At 36.4% G+C, this 22,408-nt stretch overlaps 1 protein-coding gene across 3 annotated transcripts in view; it reads right to left on the bottom strand.

Annotated features, from left to right (window-relative positions):
* The window catches only part of SGCE (sarcoglycan epsilon), a 69,519-nt gene that overhangs the window by 34,282 nt on the left and 12,829 nt on the right, over positions 1-22,408 (bottom strand). For 2 of the 3 annotated variants that reach the window (XM_029234156.1, XM_029234155.1), the window contains exons 2-3: positions 7,335-7,457; positions 5,334-5,491 (exon numbers count right to left, since the gene is read on the bottom strand). In XM_029234156.1, coding sequence (XP_029089989.1) covers positions 5,334-5,450 — 117 coding nt within the window. In that variant the 5' untranslated portion in view covers positions 5,451-5,491; positions 7,335-7,457. Of the gene's footprint in view, positions 1-5,333; positions 5,492-7,334; positions 7,458-16,766; positions 16,875-22,408 lie in introns of all 3 variants that reach the window. The other variant, XM_029234154.1, reaches the window with a different exon arrangement.

The following is a 22,408-nucleotide window of genomic DNA, read 5'->3' as shown; positions in this document are numbered from 1 at the left end:
TGAACTTACATCAAAGTCAATTCAGAAACAGCCACTGCAAACAACAAACAAAGCAAAGGCCAACAACAGGATATGGCTTCAAAAATCAAGGAATAATTAACTTTATAACAGATATTAAATCACTCAGACAGGCCTGCAGTACCTCAAAAAAACCCCAAATGATTGTGTAAAAGTCTTAGCATCCCAGCACTAGCCTTCTGGCAGTAACTGCAGCTGTAGTTGACACTGAGACAAGAAAGACAAAACTGACGCAAACTGAAAAGAAATATCTTGCATATTTAAAAACAAGTATCAAAGATTTTAATAGCATCACATATGAGCTTTAAATAAAATACATTACACTCATCAGAAATATTATTTGAGAGAACAGTGAAAATCAGAAGTTTGGAATAAAAAATTCCAAACCTTTAACAATATTTCAAAGTACATATTCTGAAATGTGTCTTATTCCACAAAGATAAAAGCACTTATCTCTCCACAATCTGTCAAATTTCTTTTGGATTTAATGATTTCTTTGCTGCTCTCTATTGGGACACATGATCAATTAGGTTCACACTGAACACTAAAATTAAGAGTAGTCATTAAAATTAACGAGGCATTATTGTTCACAAGCAAATGAAGAAATGCAAAAACATTTGGGAATCCTCATGATTTTAAAAGTTTACCCTGCAAAAAATTTAATAATATTCTCAGTGGAAAAAAAATACTAGATACTATTTGTTATAATATCTCAAAGCTAATGCTAGAAAAAAAGATTAAACATTTTCAGATTAATGGCAATATTTTTCTGGCTAGCCTTCCCATAATTATCACAAATTTCATTATTGTAAATTTCATAAATTCAAATAAGTGTTTTTAAATCAGAGGCTACACAAGAGAGTGAAGAACCTTTCATGAATCCGGAGGAAGAATTTTATTACCTGAATTTATATTTAATGCTTAATTTTAACAGCTGTAACAGAATGCAATTCTTCTATGACTTCTAACGAGATATTTAAATACTGTAATATCCTCAGTCGAATTCTACTTATCATGATGATGTGAAGCCCTTCATAGCAAAGAGGCATGCATGTTTGTGCACTTTCTGATCCCCTATTTCTAAAATAGTGGCTGATCTATTTTAGATGCTTAATAAGTAGCTACTGAATAAATTAATTAGTGGATGTATATGATTAAATATTAGTTTAAGATATGCAAAATCTTTTGACTATATTAATAGAATATTTTTAAACACTGAAAATGTTATTATATACGGATGTAGAAATGAGTTATTTACAGATAAATCAATACTGTGTTAAATGAAAGACATGCTAAGTTTTCATAATCTTTTTAAAAATTTAATTAATTAATTAATTAATTGGCTGCGTTGGGTCTTTGTTGCTGCGCTTAGGCTTTCTCTAGTTGTGGCGAGCGGGGGCTACTCTTCGTTGCAGTGCGTGGGCTTCTCATTGCGGTGGCTTCTCTTGTTGTGGAGCACGGGCTCTAGGTGCATGGGCTTCAGTAGTTGTGGCCGTGGACTCTAGAGCTTGGGCTCAGTAGTTGTGGTGCACAGGCTTAGTTGCTCCGTGGCATGTGGGATCTTCCTGGACCAGGGCTCGAACCCGTGTCCCCTGCACTGGCAGGCAGATTCTCAACCACTGTGCCATCAGGGAAGCCCTCATCATCTTTTTAGATATTATTTGATACATATTCATAACATTGTATGTTGGTAGTAAGGTATAATGCACCACTGTGAATCCTGGTTCAACACGTGTTTCTCTCCTACCCTAGCCTCTTGCCTCTCTCCAACCAGAGTAAACATTTTGGATTTTATCATCCCATCCATTTTAAATATAGTTTTATTATCCATGCATGTATGCTTAAAATATATTGTCCATTTTTCTGGGTTTTGAGCGCCTATAAAAATAGTAAACTGTATGCAGTCTTCTGAGGTTTGTTTGTTTTTTTTCAACATTACGTTAAAAACATTCATTCATGTTGCCAGGCAAGCTTAAGTTCATTGCTGCTATAAATGTTCACTGTGCGAATACCCCACAATTTATCTATTCTCTTGCTGCTGGACTTCTGGATCTCAACTGGTTTGTGGGTTTCCAGTGTTTTCCTATACACACATTGCTCAGTGAATATGACTGTGCATGCCTTTGGGTGGACATTTGCAAGTGTTTCTTTTTTTTTTCTTTTTCTTTTTTTTTGGCCATGCTGTGTGGCTTGCAGGATCCTAGTTCCCCGACCAGAGACTGAACCCAGGCCACAGCAGTGAAAGCACCAAGTCTTAACCACTGGACCGTAAGGGAATTCCCTGCAATTGTTTAAGTGCATATCTGGAAGTGGGACTGCTAGATCATAGGGTATAGTGATACTCAGCTATGTGAAATATTCCGTTTTCCAGCCCATATCCACTGCAATGACCTTTACTGAGGATAAAATTCTCACTGAGGTTCTAAACTGAATATTCCTCCTTACTGAGGAGAGTAAGTTTCTTTACTTAAATGGCATTGATGTCTCCTCTTTGGTGAAATGTCTGTTCATGTCTTTTTCTTATTGAAATTGTAGGAGTCCTTTTTTATATTTTACATACTTATCTCATTAGTCAGCTATATATATTTAAAATATCATCTTCGAGCTTGTGGGTTGTCTTTTCTTTAATGTTTTCTTTTGATGAACAGAAGTTCACAAGTTTAATATGGTAAAATTTATCAATCTTTTCTCTTAAATAAAAAAATTTGGGTGTTATTTAAGATATCTTTCCCTCCCCCAAACTCAGAAAGATACTCCTCGACAGTTTTATATAATAGTTTAAACTTTTGCTAAATCCTTAATCTACCTAGACATGAGTTTTGTATTTCCTGTGAAGAATCTAATTTTATGTTTGCCATATGCTGAGCACCAGTCAATAAATTGACCTCCTTTTCCCTAGTCTGTGATCTCTGGCAGCATCTCTTTAGACATATATCATTGTTCTTTATGTAGATGGATCTGTCTCTGGGCTCCCTATTTTATTCATTGGTTAATTTGTCTATCCCTGTATCAATACAAACTTATGATTGATTACTACATATTTACAATAAATCTTGCTATCTGGAAAGGAAAGAAATCTTTCCCCTTTTTATTCTTCTTTAAGCATGTCTTGATTTTGCTTTATTATCTTCTTTATAAATTTTAGAATTAGTTGCCAAGTTCCGTGAAATAACCTACTGAGATTTTCTTATTGGAACTGCATTGAATCTATAGATCAATTGGGGGAAAGTGATGCTTTCATGATTTGCAGTCCTCCTATCCCTGAATGAACTATCTTTTCATTTATATACGCATTCTTTAATATCAACAAAGTTTTATAATTTTTCCCATACAGAACTTGCATACCTTCTGTTAGATTTATTCCAAGTACATTATAATATTGCTGCTACTAAAAAAAATGGTATCGTTTAAAAACATGTATTTTTCTCAGTACTTGTACTTAATGAATAAATATAACTAAATTTTTTATATTGATCCCATAGCTTACTGCTAGGCTTTCTGAAGATTTTAATAGCCCATAGACTCTTTATATCATTGACTATTCCATTTCTTCCTTTCAAATAGTTATAAATTCCTTTTTCTTTCTTTACTGCACTGGATAGGACTTCTAATATATTCTGTAATAGATGTGATACAGGGGGTCATTCTTGTTTTGTTCCTGAATTTAAATGGCATTCCTCTAGTGTTTTCCCATTAAAGAATTATGTTTGCTATTATTTTTGATAAATAACCTATTAGGTTAAGGAAGTTCACTTATATTCCTAGTTTGCTAAGAGTTATTTTTTTCTTATCAAGAATAGGTGTTGAATTTTATTAAATGCTTTCTCTGAATCTTCAAGGTGATTGTGTTTTTCTTTTTTAATCTAGCAAGGTGGTGACTTACATTTATATATTTCTTTTGTAACTTTACTGAATATTTTAAAAATTATTTTGACAATAACTCCAAATAACTTTCTTTCTTACATCTACATATATTTCTATCTTATATCAACGTTGCCTTAAGAAAGCAGATTTATAGATAGAAATCACTGAAATGTCATGTTAATACAAACTTCAGTTCAAATGAAGAAACACCTTCTCTCAGCCAGCATGGAAGCTCATATCCAGAGTCCACGGCTGATTAAAACTTTGGAGAAAACCTCAAAGCATGTAATCTCCTGAGAATCTACAGAAATTTTTGGTGGTAGAAAACATGCCACGCAGGACATATGCAAACTCCTGGCAATTCCACTAGCAGTTCCTATGCTGGTGCCCTGGTCACTACCAGTAAGCTTTTATGGAATTGAAGAGTTAAATTCCAGTTTAAGATCCTAGAGGCATCTAGGCATAAAACTATAGTAGGCCTCTCCTGCCGTTAATGGCCATTATAATTCTGATTTTGTTAGGTATAGTAAAGAGTGAAACACCTTTAGCTTTTACATCCATTCATGAAAAAAAAATTAATTCCCATTAAAGGTTTGATGTCATCATTGTTTTTGTTTCAATTTCTAATATCTTCCAAGTATGATATTAGGTACTGGTAAAAATCTGATTAATTATAGCACCATCATCACTCCCAAAGTAAAGGTCAAACATATCCGCATGGCTTACAGAGCCCTCAAAGATCTGCTCCTACCAACATCAACACCTCCGTTCCCATCATTTGCCCTCTGGAGTGCATCCTGTCCTCTAGCCACACTTGTAGTTCTCTAAGACTATGTGGTTATGTTTATGCCTCCAAGATTTTGATGTGCTGCATCTTCTGCCTAAAATAGCCTTCCTTCTACTTAGTGAATTTCTATTTACCCTCTTATAACTCTGCATCAAACAGCCCCTTCTTATTATAACAGTTATGTCAGTGCTGGCTAAGTTTGGGTTTCCATTCAGTGCTTCAACCCCTGAACTGTAAGACACGGCAGAGCACAGCTACTATTCATCTTTCTACCACCGACACCTATCATAATGTTCAGCACATGGTAGGGGCTCAAAAGACGTCTCCTTAATGACTGAATGAACATGAAATCTGAAATTAAAATTTGGAGAAAATAAGTGTTTTAAGTTTTTGTTCATTTTATTAAATAGAATTCACAGTAATTTATTTCTTTTAAATACCTTTTAATTTTTTTCACTAATTTAGACGACGCTTTTTTACATAAAAGCTGAAACAAGAAACTCTGTAGATGAACAGAAAGGAATGGTACACTTCCAAATGTTATCTAGTGTGTTTTCATGCATAAAATACTGAAAACCACTGCCATGTAATTTTAATCACAACATTTGAAATTCAAATTACAAAAAAATCAAGAATATAATTTTGCTCTTTCGAAGTAAATTACCTCAATGACTGTTGGTTTCCCCACATTTTCAGCCGTTGGAGACCCATATAGGACTCCATCACTATATGGTGTCCTTTGGATATACCGAAGCCATCCAGGCCGGTCTGGGTAACCCATTAAATTTGTGTTAAATGTTATGGGATCATTACTAATCTCGCCTAGGTAAGAAACACAGAAGTAAGATATAAGACAGTTATTTTCACATGTTGCTTTGATTGTTTCAATAAAAATATGTCTGTCTAAAATTTTTTTTCTTAACATTTGTAGCAAATTAAATACACACCCAAAAAAAATCCATCTGGGAATTTAGATTAGGGCCTCATGTAAGAAAAATATCCTTTTGGTTGTTTAGTTAGTCTAGAAATCTGATTCAACAAAGAAAGCATATTCATACAATTTGGGGGTACATTTCCTTTTCTTTTTTGGGGGGAGGAGGTCACATAGCAGTGGAAAAGTTCTACCAATGAGACAACTTTCTTTCAGGAAAATCCCCTAATCATGTTGATGTATTCATTCTTCTGAGAAACCTTCCTTTCATGAAACTCTGAGCACTATCAAACTCATCTTAAGGGATATCTCAAAATTATAAAAGTGTCATCAAAACAAAAATAATGTAATTTAAAAACAATGGAGGATGAGTTGAAAAAATCCAAGTCCAAAAGAACTGCAATAACATGACATTTATTAATAATAAATAATAATGGTGTCATTTTATTAGCATGTGCCTGGCCTCTACAGGCACTATTTCATCTGATTTTCAAACATACCAATGAAAGTAGTACGCTTATTAGCCCTAATTTTATTGATGAAATACGTAATTTTCCATGTTAATTCTTCATGGTCATATTAAGTGGTGAAACTAGAATTTTTTTTTTTTTCTTGCAGTACGCGGGCCTCTCACTGTTGTGGCCTCTCCCGTTGCGGAGCACAGGCTCCGGACGCGCAGGCTCAGCGGCCATGGCTCACCGGCCCAGCCGCTCTGCGGCATGTGGGATCTTCCCGGACCGGGGCACGAACCCGTGTCCCCTGCATCGGCAGGCGGACTCTCAACCACTGCGCCACCAGGGAAGCCCCTGAAACTAGAATTTAATCTTGGCTGACTCCAGAAATATGCTCTTAACTACATTTTCTTCTCCAGTGTTGAAGCTGCTGCTCACAAGGTTTAGCTATATAGTTCTGCAAAAAGAAAATGCCCCTCACGAGAACACATTTTTTAAGTAATTGATGAAAAGACTGCCTTGTTTCTTGAATGCTGGTGAGAACATGCTTAACTATATTTTACGAGTGTTTTCAGGTATGCTATTCATCATATAATCCACAAAAATAATATTTATATTAATTCTAATGCTGGAATTTTCAGAAATTCATTTTTATTTGTTACTTAAGTAAGAGTCATAATAACAATGTATTTTCTCTTGCTATTCTTTCTATCTTTGTTAATTTGATGGCATTTGTGACAATCCAACATAACATAATTTAAACCGATAGTAAATTAAATAGGACTTCGTAACTGGTATTACTCTGAAGAAAAATTAATCTCCATTATATGATTATGAAGTTATATAAAATTATCTCATACTGTAAAAGTTTTTTTGAGAACTCTTTCTTAATATCATATTTCAATCTCTTCTACAACATATGTATAGTTTTCCAAAAATCAATGTACTCTGTAAGATTCTTAAGTCTTAATGTGTAAAATTGTAATTGTACATCTATAATTATTTCTCTGAGAATATAGGTAGATCATCTGTCAGAAGCACAAAACTCAAGACTAGGAAATCAGAAATACACTTTCTTTAAATTTCAAAAATGAGTTACTTCCTTCGGTAATTAAATTTCTAATCTTAAAATGGGAAATATTCTATAACAATCAATTTATCACATATCCAGACCATGTCAAGCAATGTCAGTAATATTTGATCATATATCATCTAGATTATGCACATTGAACAAAAAGAAAAATTTAGTAAATTAACCACTTTTTTTCCCGCCAGAACATACCAGGTTTTGGGTAAGGTGGAAATTCCCCCTTAAAATACTCTCTTTCCAAAACATGTACAAAGAGGACACCTGCAGATGGGTAGACATTCCGATCAGAGTGCACCTTGGAGAAAATAGTGTACACTGAAAACAGAGGGAAGATAAGAGACAGAAAGACAAATAATGAGCTCTGCTTTTGAAAATTCACTTACACTGTAAAGAAGGGTTTCACTATGTAGAAATTTCTGAGAAAACTGAAGCAACATGCAAGATTGTTAAGAAGTTTGTTTTAAAGGGGAGTGGTTTTAGGACAAAGCATGGAATAACTCTCAACTTGCTGTGTTTATAGACTTTTCAAATATTATGTAAGCAGAATTAGGCATATTTAATATTTTAAATTATTATTAAATAATAAAGACATCCATGAAATCCCTTTTGTAATTTTTATGGAGATTATTACCAACAAAATACATCATGAGAACTGATCAGCTATATAATTGCTACAGTATATTTTTTCTTTTTTCAAAGCAAAGTATAAAGAGTCATTTTTTTTAAATGGTAACAATCTCCACCGTATTAACTGTTTGCCAGACAGAGCATATCAGACTACATAATACCATTGATATATGTAAGGTGACTTTCATACATATTGATACTTATAAAAATGCATTGGATACTCTTTCTTTGAGTATTATTCCCCCATCTTTCCTGGAAATGATTTATTCCTCTTTACCTGATCTCGACATTTAATAATTCACACATACAATCTAGTCTATTATGCTACCTCCTAAATAAGCAATAACAATTACATCACAAAATTCAGTGCAAATCATTTCTTTAAGTGAAATGGGGCAGATTTCATGATTTACTGGTTACTTAAGATACATGATGTGAGTACATTAAAATGACCAAATTGGTTTGATTAGTTTCAACTTACCGTTTTTTTCCTCTGATATCATCATCTCCACCAACACAATACTGCCATTACCCTTGTCACCTCTACAATCTCTTTTGATTTTCTATCTTCCTGTTTGGCTACTGGCTGCAATTTTTAAACAGATAAACCCTATCAGGCAAGTTCTTTCTCTTAGTCACTGATGGATTTGTAAATGTAGTAATTAACCTTAAGAACTCAAGGCTGCTCACTCCGGGGCTCACAACTAACTAAAAGCCCTTGGATGGCAAAATCACTGACAGTGAATTTTTGAGCATAAAAATAGGAACTCCCACAAAAATGTTTCTTTATCTGTGAAAACTTGCCCCTACAGTTCTGTGGATGACTGCCAAAAATGGGGAACTGAACTAAAATATTTGGCTTGTAGCTTCATGTATCCATAGCTTTACTACTAAAAACACAACTTCAAAGGCTGTGGTAACAGAAGGAAGGAAGCGGCAAGTTAGGTTTAAATTAGGTAATAGGGAGACTCGTTCTTTCCTGACTTGTTTTGTACTAGCACTGGTAAGCATTCCCATGGCATTTAGAATACCCATTCTCTACCCAAGAGCAATTTACTCACCTGTGAAAATGGTCCCGTTCCAAAAAAACAAGAATAAGTGAATCACAGAAAAATAGTAAGGATGAGAATTAGAGATTTTTCACCAGCTGGATTCCATGGCATCCGCTGAATGCTTGGTGCTGTGGAGAATGTGAAGATGAAGGAGACCCAGTCCCTGCCTTTCACGAGCTCACCATCTGGTTTGGGAGACCAACACTCCCCTAACTAGGTATGACCCCAGAGAGACAAACTGCTCTGGCAAGACCTGGAAAGATGGTGAAGAGCAATGGAAGCTGGAAAGACCTGGGAAAGGTTTATATAAGAAGTAGAATTCAATATGGCTTTTAAAGTGCTAGCAAGATTCCGAAACTCAGAGATGGGCAATTTCAGCGTTGAAATGTGCAAGACACAAAAGTGGGATACTGCAGGGCCCTTTCAAGAAATGGAATTAAGCCAGTAACGCTAGATCCTGGTGGGGGGAGGAAAACTGGGAAGATGAGTCAAATTATGGAGAGCTGTGAACTCCTGGTGAGAAGTTATTTCATTCTATACAGAAAGGTGTTTAAATTCTAGATCACAATCCTACATCCAAGGCACAGGAATGTTTTGCATAATTCAAAGGAATCTCTTTGGAGCTTATCCAATTTATTCTTTCTAGAGATTAAAAACACCTTGAAGTCCAGCACTGAACTTTATTTACCTTTGTTATTTTCTCGGCACCTAGAAGGTGTCTGGCATACCTGAATAATTTTATAAATGGATGAATACATTCTAATACAAAGCACTGTAGAGGGAAACACAGTTCTTATGTTTGTGTTCTAAATATATATACTACTTAACTTCATTTTCAGTTTTGTAACCTAAATTAATTCTCATATGTGTGTAGCAGTTTATGGGTTACCATCCTCCATTTACATTATAAACTACTAACAGTCTTCCGTAGTTTTTGCTGACATAAGGTGGTAAAAGCTAGCTTATAAATCAAAAAGAAAAGTTGTTCATATTAATAATATTGAAATGGTCCTATTTTCTATATGGCCCATGGCAGGGCCTAAAATAGAACCATAAAAGGGTACTTGTCACTGTTTATTACCTCACTTCAAGGACTAGTGTAGAACATCTCACTTTCTGCTTTCATAAAACAAAACAAACAAAAAAAACAACAAACAACATTTCTACAATCTACAGAGCCAAACCACAATCTACCATGGCCCCCCTGGGTTTTAAGATTACATGCACATTTCTTTATTCATGTGTAAAACTGCCTTTCTGCAATCTGCTGAACTGCATACTTGCTGGTCAGTTACCTTGGCAACTCTGCAGTAAAGCCTGCTTCACTGTAAGTATAGTATGCCATTCACTTTGAGAAAAACATGATACAGATGTATGACACACTCATCATCTAGAAATGGAAAATGACTAAGCCACTATGTTTTGTTTGTGAAAATAAGACTTCCTTTCTGTAGCATCAGTTTAAATTATGGGCACCCGCAGAACATTTTAGAGAAGTGCCCTTTACCTTACCTTTCCCATTTGTTACTTGCAAAAACAAATAGCTCTTCAACAGAGGCTATTTGGGCAGTATTTACACCTAGCTTCCTTTCAAAAGCAACAAAGTGACACAGAGAATTCAGACTTATGGGCTCTTGTTCTAAACATGAGCGATATAAACAATACTGATAGGGTTTGCACTAACACCAAAAAAGTCTGTTACTTAACAGTGAACACATGTTGCACTCACGTATGTCTAGGTAGTACTCACAAACAGCAAGCTTGAGGCATATTGTTTTCCCTAAAAGAAAGTCTTGAAAATGAAATTGAAACACTTTAACAATCTCTGAAATACACATCTCTGAAAAAAAACCTCTGAACAGTCTCTGAAATATACAAGCATACAGTGCCTTGCTAATCAAGCTGAGGTCACAGGGTCTGGCTGCTCTGTGTATTGCATGGCTCTCCAATCGTGTAGGGCTGCAAATCCATTACCTCTGCAAACACATGCCACTGGATACAAATGAAACTAGAAACCAGTCTGTGGCTAAATCCGTGCAAATCCATCACCATTAATGGGCAAAACAATTAAACCAAAAGTCCAACCCACGGGGGGGGGGGGGTCAAAAACATCATCTTCAAACCACAAGGGTAGCTAGATTTGCAAAGATTAAAAACTGAAGACAGTCATAAATAACGGCATTTTTTACAGGAAAAATTACATATCTGAGTTGAAAAGAGCAAAAGGATATGTGGGCAAGTGGCGGGGTTATATTTCACCCTCCCTAAATGCAGGTCCAATATTCCTTGTTAACATGCTACCAAAATCTTTCTGTAAAACTGTTCCCTGTATGTTTTAATCATAAGGCATAGAAACTACAAACCATTTTCGAAAATGTATCTTATGGGACAGCAGAGAGCCAAGAACCAAGTAACAGACGGTGATGGCGGTAGCAATAAAGTGGGACCTCATGCTAGTTAAATAGCATCCTGTCTTCCTTTATTAATAGTCCATTTGGAATTCTCTCCCTATGGGAGCAACACTGAGATGAAAATATGAGGGTGCACATTTGTGTGCTTACTTACAATTACTTAAAAACAAAAGCAAATCTGTACGTGTTTAGTAAACATCAAATTTTGAAAGGGTTTGGTGGTGCATTGCTAACGAATCTAGAGCATAACACTTCACACTTATCACAATGATTTTTTTAATGGCATATGCACGTGCACAAGCACATACAAAGTCCACTCTCTACAAAAAGAGTCCGGAGAACCCCTATCAGCCCTTTTTCTGCATCAAGAACAAGGACATGACTCTAAACTGGCTGCTGAGTGTGACACCCTACAAGTCTCAGCTAGATTTAAGTCTTAAAGTCTCTCCTCTGAAGTCATAAAGGATTCAGTATTCACGTCAAGGTGATCTCTCTCTCACAGATGCTTTATCAACAAATTAATCACTTTAAAAGGTCCACTTACATCATCATTTTCTAATTTTTGCAGTTTGAGAGAATACAGTAAAATCTCAGTTTAGCAGGAACCCCAACGAAGGAAACATTTTAGAGAGCTGAGTTTTCTAAAGTGCTCAGCGGTTGATCCTTCTTCATTATGGCATAAGATCATCATTTGGCATATCAATTATTGCACTTCCCTCTATAATACAGTCATGCCCTTATGGACTGTTTGGTTGCCTTGTCATTTACCGATCCCAGTAGCACTAGCGGGTCACCGTCTGCTAATGCTTTTTATGGTTGTGTGTTTTACAGATTTTCTGTTTTCTCATCTGTAGACACGTTGTCAGCCGTCACTTCTCATTGTTATCCATGTTTCCTGTAACAGCTCCTCTATCCCTTCTAATTTGCTGCTATTAATCCGCTGCAGGTTTAGAAACCAGGCTACCAAGTGAGGTGGGACTGCATGTTAAAGTAAGAACAAATTTGTACTGTCTTAACGCACGCAGGGCTCTGCCAGGTGTGAAAAACAGGAGCCTGCGTTTGCTGCATCTATTTTTGCTACCCAGAGACCCTTTTGTGGTGTAGTTCCTGATTCTTAGTTGACACAGTATACTTCTGAAAGTCTTACTATAACTGGGAGACAGACATTACTTGAGGAGGTGGCAACATAAACTCTATGTATTAAATGCATTCAGAAATAAATAAGTGTACCACAGAAAGTCTTAATTCAACCCATATGTTACGTAAACAAACTGCCAAATCAAAAGGAGGGGATTTAATGTGCTGTATAAAATAATTTCTTACATATTTGATGTGTGGGAAATATACTGCATAATTTAAACGAAGAGATCTATTGATTAAGTGATCTATTAACCTTAGCAATAGCTAAATCAGCCTAAGAACATAACACACTAAAATAAGTAATTTATTAATAAGAAGCTGAAGCCCATTTCCAAAAGCATTTCAATTTTGTTAATTTGTCTCTCGTGTTCAGAGAGTTTTAAGACGTAAGCTACTCATTGGGAAACATGACAAGGGTGCTTTAACTGAGTGCAAATTAGTTAAATAAGACAGTGCATATTTTCCAACTGTTCATAGTATTGCCTTAATAGTAAGTATTATTTGAAAAAAATTTGGATAAGAATGATGAAGAAGACTTTTAAATATGTTTAAAATACAAAGATAATACTGAATAGCCACTTATCCGGTACAGCTTTTAAAATAAACTTTTGCCTAAGCAACTAGGTATCCCAATTCCTTAAAATCCTATTTACAGAAGAGACACCAGGTCTCTGCTAAAGAATTGGAGTATTATTAAAAAGAAAGTTACACAAAAATACAATTGCTGAAAACTTATTTTACTATATGATCATCTCTGATAATTAGAAACTGTAAGTACGGACAGAAAAAAATAAGACTTGACTTCTCTTTTATAGTTTTAACAGCTAAAAGCTCTTTATGACGCTCAGAGCCCCTGTATACACAGCACTCCAAGAAGCTGCTACCAATTAATGGGAATTGATTATAAGAGATGAATTCCACTTGATATCTCTGCACCAAGAGAACTCATTTCAGGGTTTTCAGAGCTTGATATATTTATGGTTTCCTTCCTAATTTATTTTTCAATGTGTTATTTCTATAGTCTAATTGAAATTTAATTACTAGACCAGATAATGTCTGTAGAAAAATAGTTTGAAAGGCATCAATATGCAGCCAGGTACACAACCTGTTTTGTTTTTGTTTTTTCCTCTTTAAAATTTACCCTGTGTTTTATCAATCCAGCTTTATAAATCTTGGCTTAGAGTCAAAAGCTTTTCTCGGCAGTCTACCCTTCACCCCTTAAGTTTACTCAACATCAAAGTACTGAAGGCCATTCATTGGGCAGTGGTCAGCTATTGTTTTATTTCAGTCACAGATAGTCCACACCTGGGCTGTAGAGCTCATCATGGGGAAGGTATTAAATTGCCTTTTAAAACTTCACTCCTCTAAGAGGCCACTTTTCTCTACATGAGGTAGAAAAGAAACCACTACTTGGATCTTTTTCTACAAGAAGCAGAAAGGTTACTTTGTGAGATTCCCCTCCCCCCAACCAAAGCCACTTACGAAAACCATTTTTCTATACTAGAGTTAAATATCCTGATTTTTCCATAGAATGATCATGTGTTTGTTTTGTTTTGTTGTTTTTTTCTTAAATGTCGGCTGGAAAGTGGTTGCAAACCATTTTCAATTGGTAATCAATAAACTTGGTCTCATAGAACACTGCAGTTGAAAGGGGCTTTAGATGTCATCCTGGCAGGGCGTGCCAAATAACTTTCTCTACTAAGAGACAAATCATTGCATTACTTCCTGCTTGGATATGGTCTCAGCATTCTACTCAATCCAGGATTCCTGACAGATAACATCAATCGGAGTTTGCATGCAAAAAATCAAGTTCAGTCCTTCATTTTATAGTTAACAAAACTGAACCCAGAGAGGCTGAATGACAGGTTCAAGCTTACAGGACTAGGAAGAGGAAGAGCCAGGACTTGAACCCAGGGTAGTTACGTATTTTGTTGATTTGTTAACATGAGGTAATACATTTGGTGGCTGTCCATTACATTACTACAACCCACTAAAGTAAACTCATTACTCTCTGTGTAAGATATTTTAATAATGCAGAACTATAATGATAGGATTTAAATTAGAGGAGGAGACCAGGAAGGTAGAAGCAAAAGAATGAGTTCAAGAGAAACTGAGGAAATAAGAGAATGCGATAATCTGAACTGGTTACCTCAAGATATATTGATCATTTCGATTTTGAGAACTACAGTTATGGCTCAGGTTCCAAGGAGAAAATCAGTTTGAGGTCCAGAGGGAGCATGAAATTTGAAAAAGGAAGAGATGGAGATTCTAGAGAATGCTATGGTAAAGACCTTGGAATACATTTCACTAAGAAGAGCACCATAGCTGCGCCTGACAGCCGGTTAGAGAGTACCTTTATGCAAAATCAAATAGGAATGGAGGGACACGCTTAAAGAGGACAGAAATTCTAGGGATCAACGTTAAAAAGAAGAAACTGAAGAAAAGGGAAAGACTGCAATTTAGTGCAAAATAGTGTGAAGTCCAGAGGAAGGGTCTTTAGTGATCTCGTGTGAGGCAGCAGGAATCACGGCAGGTCCCAAATCCCTGGGAGATGACAGAAGTAAACTGCAGATGGCAATACTGAGGGCCATCTGGGGCCATAATTGGTAAGATTAGAAAATGGGAAGGGGCTTCCCTGGTGGTGCAGTGGTTAAGAATCCGCCTGCCAGTGCAGGGGACACGGGTTTGAGCCCTGGTCCGGGAAGATACCACATGCCATGGAGCAACTAAGCCCGTGGCCACAACTACTGAGCCTGCGCTCTAGAGCCTGCGAGCCACAACTACTGAGGCCGCATGCCACGGCTACTGAAGCCCATGTGCCTAGAGCCCGGGCTCAGCAACAAGAGAAGCCACCACAATGAGAAGCCCTTGTGCTGCAATGAAGAGTAGCCCCGCTCGCCGCAACTAGAGAGAGCCCGTGCGCAGCAACGAAGACCCAACGCAACCAAAAATAAATAAAAGAAAAAGAAAACAGGAATAGTGGATGTGCCGAAGAAGCCGAAGGCCCTCAGCCTGATTAAGGAGCAGCCCAGATAAGGTAGTCGGGGGTGATTCCCTTGAAGGAAACAGAGAAAATCCCTTGAGAATATCCAAGGAGGGTGTGGGGAAAGGACTGTGGGATGATGCGCTTAGATCCTAGAACAAGTGAGTCTAGTGCTTTTGAAAACAACTTTTTGTGAACTTTTCATGAGAGTTTACTGTTATAAAACTCTTTTCTTTTATATTAGAGATGAAAATTCCTTAACAATGCAAAGGTGTTTGTGGGTTTGTTTCAAAGACAGCAGAGTAGAAGAGATGCTGGGAGCCTTGGTCCTACTGTGAAACAGATCTGGGAGTAGAAGATTCTAGCTGAGGAATAATTTGATGCTAGCTGGAAAAAAGTCAGTGACCCCCAACTCAGAAATGTAAGAAGAAAATGAGGTAAGCCAGGAATCACTCCTACAAGATACCTAGAAAGTTTTATATGGCAGTAAGGCCATTTTATCACATAAAATTACTGCTCTTTTCAAAATATTTTAAAACTGTTGTTTTTTTTAATAGATATTCTGGTTACCCCAAAGTTATGGAGACTAGGCTACTGTTCTGCTAATGTTCTGTTCATGACCACATATACCCCAAATTGTGTGTAGGGGTGGGGGGGGAGGGTACGGTTAAGAGGGATTATAAAGACAAGTAATCCAGAAATATTAAGTGAAAGCTCATACTGATAATTGATATTTTTAAAACAACTAATCTTTTGGTTATTAAGTAAGTCTTTTTCTCCCTGATGAAATGCATTATTTCAAAGGTCCTGACATATTGCTAATGAACACATTAAAGATAGGGAAGAAAAATTTAGAAGGACAATCAATCATTCAAGGGTCAGGCTATCTTTTCCATAGAAAACAAATGCCATCTAATTAGTTAATAGCAAACATACCAATTTGGTTTTGCAACAAAAATCATTCAAAAAATCATCCACAACTAGCCAAAATATTTTATGACCATTTTTCTAAGGTTACGTAAATACTGTTTTTAAATGATTTATGTTAAATGTACTTCTTAATGTTTTTCAATGTTATAAGTAAATTGTTATAATAACCACACTGGGACAATTTTCATAAGTGGCAAGCTAGTGACCGGATAAGGGGCAACAATAGGTTAAAAACAAGAATTATTTTTGGTTAAAAAAAAGGGAAAACTACAGCAAAGGAAAAAAACTTGGAGAATAATGGATTAAGAACACAGAGGATCAGAAGCTTTAGAAGATTAGGAAAACAAAATTTGATTTTTTTCAGACTGACTTATCAAAAAAAAAAAAAAAGTCCACACATGACTAAAAAAGCAAAAGGACTATTGGAAGCGGACATTTAATTGACTCCCCAAAAGGATTTAGATTTACAACCTAAACTCACCATCTTTCTTCCCAGCAGTCATTTTTCTGCTGATAATAAAATTGTTGGCCTGTTTGGTCTTCCAGTTAACTGTTCCACTTATGCCATCAGCACAGCTTAATAAAAAAGCTTTTCAGAATAAAACAAATGCACAAAAAATGAAATTAATGTCAAATTAAAATGACTATCACAAATCACCTACTACATATTAACTGGTATCAGATTCCTTCCAGCCCCAGTGAGCTGTTTAATTCCATTCAATAAATATCTGTTGCATGTCAATACAAGGAATATATGGGGATACAAAGTAAAGACACAGTTCCTGCCCTCCAAGGAGCTTACAATCTATAGGGATTGATAATTCATGTACCAAAATGTATATGTAATATATAATATAGTGTATACGCATAGCAATTACACATATACACACAGTGGTAGAAAGCATAGCTGCTACAATAGCACTGAGAGGGGAAGCAATTTTCCCTGGCTAGGAATGTTGTGATAAGTTTAAAACGTCTTTGAAATTTACAGTTGAGTTTTGGAAACATTACACTGGCAGCAATGAACAGAATCAGGGTCAGTGGATACTAAATAGGGGGTTATCTCTGGAGTGTAGAGTAGCAGTCAGCCCATAATCAGGGGTTGAAGAAAGGAAGAGTAAAGGTGGGGCCAGTTACAAGACATCATGGGAGAGAATATTGACAGTACTTCTCAAATTGCTGGATGTGGGCTAAAAAAGAATAATGGCTTTGAAGTTTTGATCCAGGATGACGCAGAACAGTGATATATTAGGAATGCCAAAAAAGAGTCCATTTCAGTAGAAAGATGACAAATGTATTTGGGGATATGTTAAATGTGAGGGTACCAGTTGGATATCCAGGTGAAACCACCTAAGAAGAAGATGGAAATAGAGCTCTGGTTCACAGGAGAATCAAAGGCAAGCTTTGGATGCAGATTTGAAGTTCATCACCAGAGAAATGATTATTGAAGCCAAAGCCCCAGTGCAATTCCTTAAAGAGATCATGCTCTCAGGTAACACGCATTAGACTGTCAGGTACAAAATGATCTGGAGAAGATACACATTCACGTTCTTGACCTATTTGCCAATACTATTTCCAATCATCCAAACTACCAATCTTACTGCTTACTCTCCCATTTTTCATCCTTATCTTCCAGACTTGATATTTGGGTACCATTTTCCTAACTACAACATTGGGTCACCATTTCATTCTCCCTTCCTCTAGCCATCTCAGATATGTTCCCTTTGAGTTCAGCTCAGTTCCCAAATCCCCCAGGGTGTACCCCGTAGTTTTGTCCTAACTTCTGGGGTTGAAATATATAGCAAGAAGGAAGGCACGAAAAGTGGGAGGGACAACAAAGGCAGAAGAACATGTTAATAAATACATTTACATAGCAAAAAACAGAGGATAATTCAGCAAAGAAATAAGAGACAAGGCGGTCAGAGAGGTTGGACAACTGAGCCTGAAGTGTCATATACATATGTCAACGGAAGAGTTGTCAAAAAGGAGAGTGTGATCAACATCCTCACTTACTGCAAAAAGGTCAAAGAGGATGAGAGCTTAGAAAAGATTGCTAGATGTGAAAGGGGAGAAGTTATTGGTGACTCCTTGAAAGTGGAGTTCCAATAAAGTGGTAAGAGTAGAAGCCAGACAGCAAAAGGCCAAGATGTAGATGCAACAAACAGAGTTAATCTTTTAAGAACACTGGCCAGAATAGGGAAGCAAAGAGATAAGATGATATGGCAGACTGAGGAGCAGCAAGGTAGAGACAAAGATTGTTTATTTTAGTGTAGGGAAACAAATTTTGTTTATAAGCTGAGGAAAACACATAAGGAGAGAGAAAGAGACTAGGTGTAATGAAAAGGAACATAAATGATGAGACACAATCCCAGAAAAACTAGAATGGGTGGGGCCAAGCAGAAACATACAATATACATGTATTTGTATATTGTACAGCATATACAAAGCATATATGCTTTATACAAGCATATAAAGAAAATACTTCATGAATCAGAGAGTAAGGACAAGTGAAGAGAGAAACATTTGTTGGGGTACAGGACACCTAATGTTGAAAGAGCTCCTCACCCTAGTAAATCAGAGGTGAAATGGTTATTTCCTTCTCAAACTGAATTCTGAGTAAAATTCTAAACTTAAACTAAATTATGAGAAATACCAAGTCCCCTTCCAAAATGAAAAAAAGGATACAACTCAAAACCCAAGTTACTAAAAATAAACAATCGAACAAAACCTCAGGTGATCATTTCAGTGATACCTGGGAGTGGAAATCAAAGGCCTTAGCACCCCAAGTGAATAAATGAGTTGGTTGGTATTGAATTTTTAAATTATGTAAACCTAAGTATACTAATTTTATATCTACTAAAAGACCAATCTTACGGCTGATTCACCTAATAAATGGTTGATTCACCTAAGAACTGAAGTTATGTCCTTTTAAATCTGGATGAAGAATACAGTAGTCATTTCCTAAATAATTTAAGCTAAAATGGATCAGAAATGTTCATGGCCTCTTGTGGCAAAATATCCCACCTCCAAGGGTTTTCCTAATTGCTGGGTTCCAAAGGCAACATGCTAGTTACATAAGAATCACCTGGGCAGCTCTCTAAAAATACATATTCTCACACACCCCAAAAACTACAAAATAAAAAAATTTAGAACACATATTCATGACTCCACCATGGAGAATCTAGGTAGGTGGGTTACACAGTTTCATCAGGTGATTCTCACACACAAACGCGAACTCTAGAAGACCAACAGAAGACCTACAGAACCCAAGGGCATATAGGGTATTCAGCCAAGTCACACCAAATGCGACAAACGTAGGGCTAACCTTATAACTGAAAACTTTACTCTCTCTTATCCCCAACTGGCCCACAGGTGCAGCCAATTTGCAAGAACATGAAAGTCACTGCTGTACAGCGGGAAATCTCAACCTAGAAAGACAGGAAGCAAGTGGCCAAATTCTTCTCTACAACTCTTCAAAAAACAATGTATATATGTGGACCTGACAAGCAACATTTAAATCCATCACATCACCTGGTCCTGAGCAAGGTGCTTTCATGTAGACTGTCTAGTTCAATCCATACAAAACCAAGAGATCTGTTAACATGTCTGAAGGTTATAGAGGCTTCATCGAACAGCAGAATGGAGTAAACCCTGCAGGCAAGCAGGCAAGCAGGCACGCTTCAGAATCCTCCACTTTTCCATGGATTGGGGAGTTACCATAAAGAAAGAAGGGCTTGGGTGTCCAGACAGCACCCCTTTTGTTCCTTCCTTTATTCTAGCCCAGTGGTTCTCAGACCATGCTGTGCATAAGAATTATTGTTCAGTTATACACACAAAACTACACATAATGTACTTCATAGGTAATTCAAAGGATTTACTAGGGTAACTTAAGTCTACGGAATTTTTTGCCTTATACTCTGGCTTTTAGAACCTCACTAACCCATAAGATTTAATGTCACTGCACATCCTTGCCGGGTGAACCAACGTATCATTGCTCATGCTTTCCAGGTCCTGTGTAAGTGCAGCCTACTTGGCTTTTACAGACAAGAATTTCAAAATTCAAAAGACAAATGTGATTGGTGCCTCAGTTGTTAAAAAATAGAGGCAGGGTAAAATAGTTTAAACACATCTCACAGATATAGCTCTGTTTTAAGGCTGGCATTGCTTTGAGCATATTCAATTTTTTTAAGTTTATATTGATCCCTCTAAAGTCCTACTTCGACCACAGGAGACCACAGTCCAATAAATCTAAATAAAAAGACAACTTTTTACTGCTCTACTCACCAGACAATGTCAATAAAGGCAAGACACAACACCACGGATAATGTGTCTGCTTAAACATTCAAGTCCCACACCTTGAGGGAGAAATCTCAGTAACACTGAAATATCTATTTTTCACTGTGTGTCCAAGATCATGGATCCACTTAGCTAACTTCTTGTAAAGAAAATTATTGTAATCTGTACATTGACAAATGCAGAATACTCACTGGGGAAAAAAAGGTAGTATTTTAATAAGTTTAATTTTCATTAGAAAAGGAGCACACCATTTTTTTTCTATGAGAACAAATTTCCTTAGGATGGGAAAACATGACTCAATTTTTGAAACTATTTACTCTATACATTACTTTTCAAGATTAAATCTAGTATGTAAAAAAATAAAGTCAGCCCGTATAGACTGATTCTTGGACTCCTTCCAAAGATAATGGACCATCCTCAGAAATCCTGAAAGAACTCCACTGCACTCATTGGGTTCATGATAATCTATGCTACATTTGTACCTGGATATGAGTTTTGCTCTAATTCATAAACACAAAAGCAAAGAATAATATGAATCTTGTGTTTACAGAGCCCAGACTAAGAAGACAGTCACACAATTAGCTAGCATAGCATGGTATACAATTTAACCAATTCCTCAATGCTCCCTCTCAAAACTCATCAAAGCCTGAATTAATCCAATGGTGACTGGCATGCCCTTAAATTCCCTAGAAACCATTCAATCCTTAAAGTTTGTCTTAAGGTTCCATGATTCATGCGGAGTCTTGTAGCAGCATGACTGCATCTCATCTGGCCTGGGGCAAACACTCTCTGAAGAGACATGACTCTCCCAAACCTGAATAATTTGCTGACTTAGTGAGGAAGGGTTTGCTATTTAATAAAAGCAATTGAAGAGCTGTGAATAGTGACTGATTGCTGATGAGCTAATCAAAATGTCAAGGGATAGAAATAATAAATAATAATTTAGTCTGACATCACTGTCCAAGTAAGTAGCAGAATATGCCAGATGAAATATAATCTGATTGACACACTCACCTTAGAACCAAACTGTCAAGTCTTTCTCTGTCCTCTGTTTCATCTGTCTCTTTTCCTATTTCACTCAAAGGGGACAAAGACTTTGTTTTCATAAATAGGATAGACAGCTCATGTCGCCTACATCTCTTCCCTTCTCTTATCATTCCCCATGTCATTATGGCTCTCCCTTGCCCTCTACATTTTCTCTTCCCTTTTCTATGCAACTATCCTTAATACTTTTAAAATTGTCTCTTATGCTGAAATCTTGTTTTTATATTTTTCTCTCTAAAAAACGTTAGCTGACATTATCATTAGCTACCAAGTTTTGAGTGCTAAGTACAAGGCACTAAAGGTTTTATACATAACTATTCTAATCCTTACATCATCACTATGTGAAACAGGTATTATTACTTCCATTTTACAATGAGGATAAGAAGTCTTAGGAAATTATGTAGCTTATCCCAGGTCATTATGCTTAGTAAGTAGCAGAGTTGGATTTTGAACCCATTTCTTGATTGACTTCAAAGTCCCCGTTATCTACTCATCAGTACGATCCCCAAATGGTTAAATGGGAAAGCACTCTGTGAACTGTATATTTCTTAAGTAATTTGAGATATTATTATTATTACTAGTAGGTCCTCTTCAACTTACTTTTCTTTCTAGAAAAAAATAAGTTTTCCCTGACTGCTGGATAAGAAACAGCTAGCAAGGAGGCAATACCCATGAGAATTAATCCTATGTGTTATGTACGTATGTACACACACACACAATTCATTAAAAGAGGAAAGCTAAAAGGTTAGTTGGAATCTATGGAGAAAAAAATGGCTTTGCTGA

The sequence above is a fragment of the Monodon monoceros genome, unplaced genomic scaffold, assembly GCF_005190385.1.
Source record: "Monodon monoceros isolate NGI ecotype Baffin Bay Population unplaced genomic scaffold, NGI_Narwhal_1 Super_Scaffold_2, whole genome shotgun sequence".
NCBI lineage: Eukaryota > Metazoa > Chordata > Mammalia > Artiodactyla > Monodontidae > Monodon > Monodon monoceros.
The sequence above is the reverse complement of the archived record's forward strand: the minus strand, read 5'-3'. Positions and strand labels throughout refer to the sequence as shown.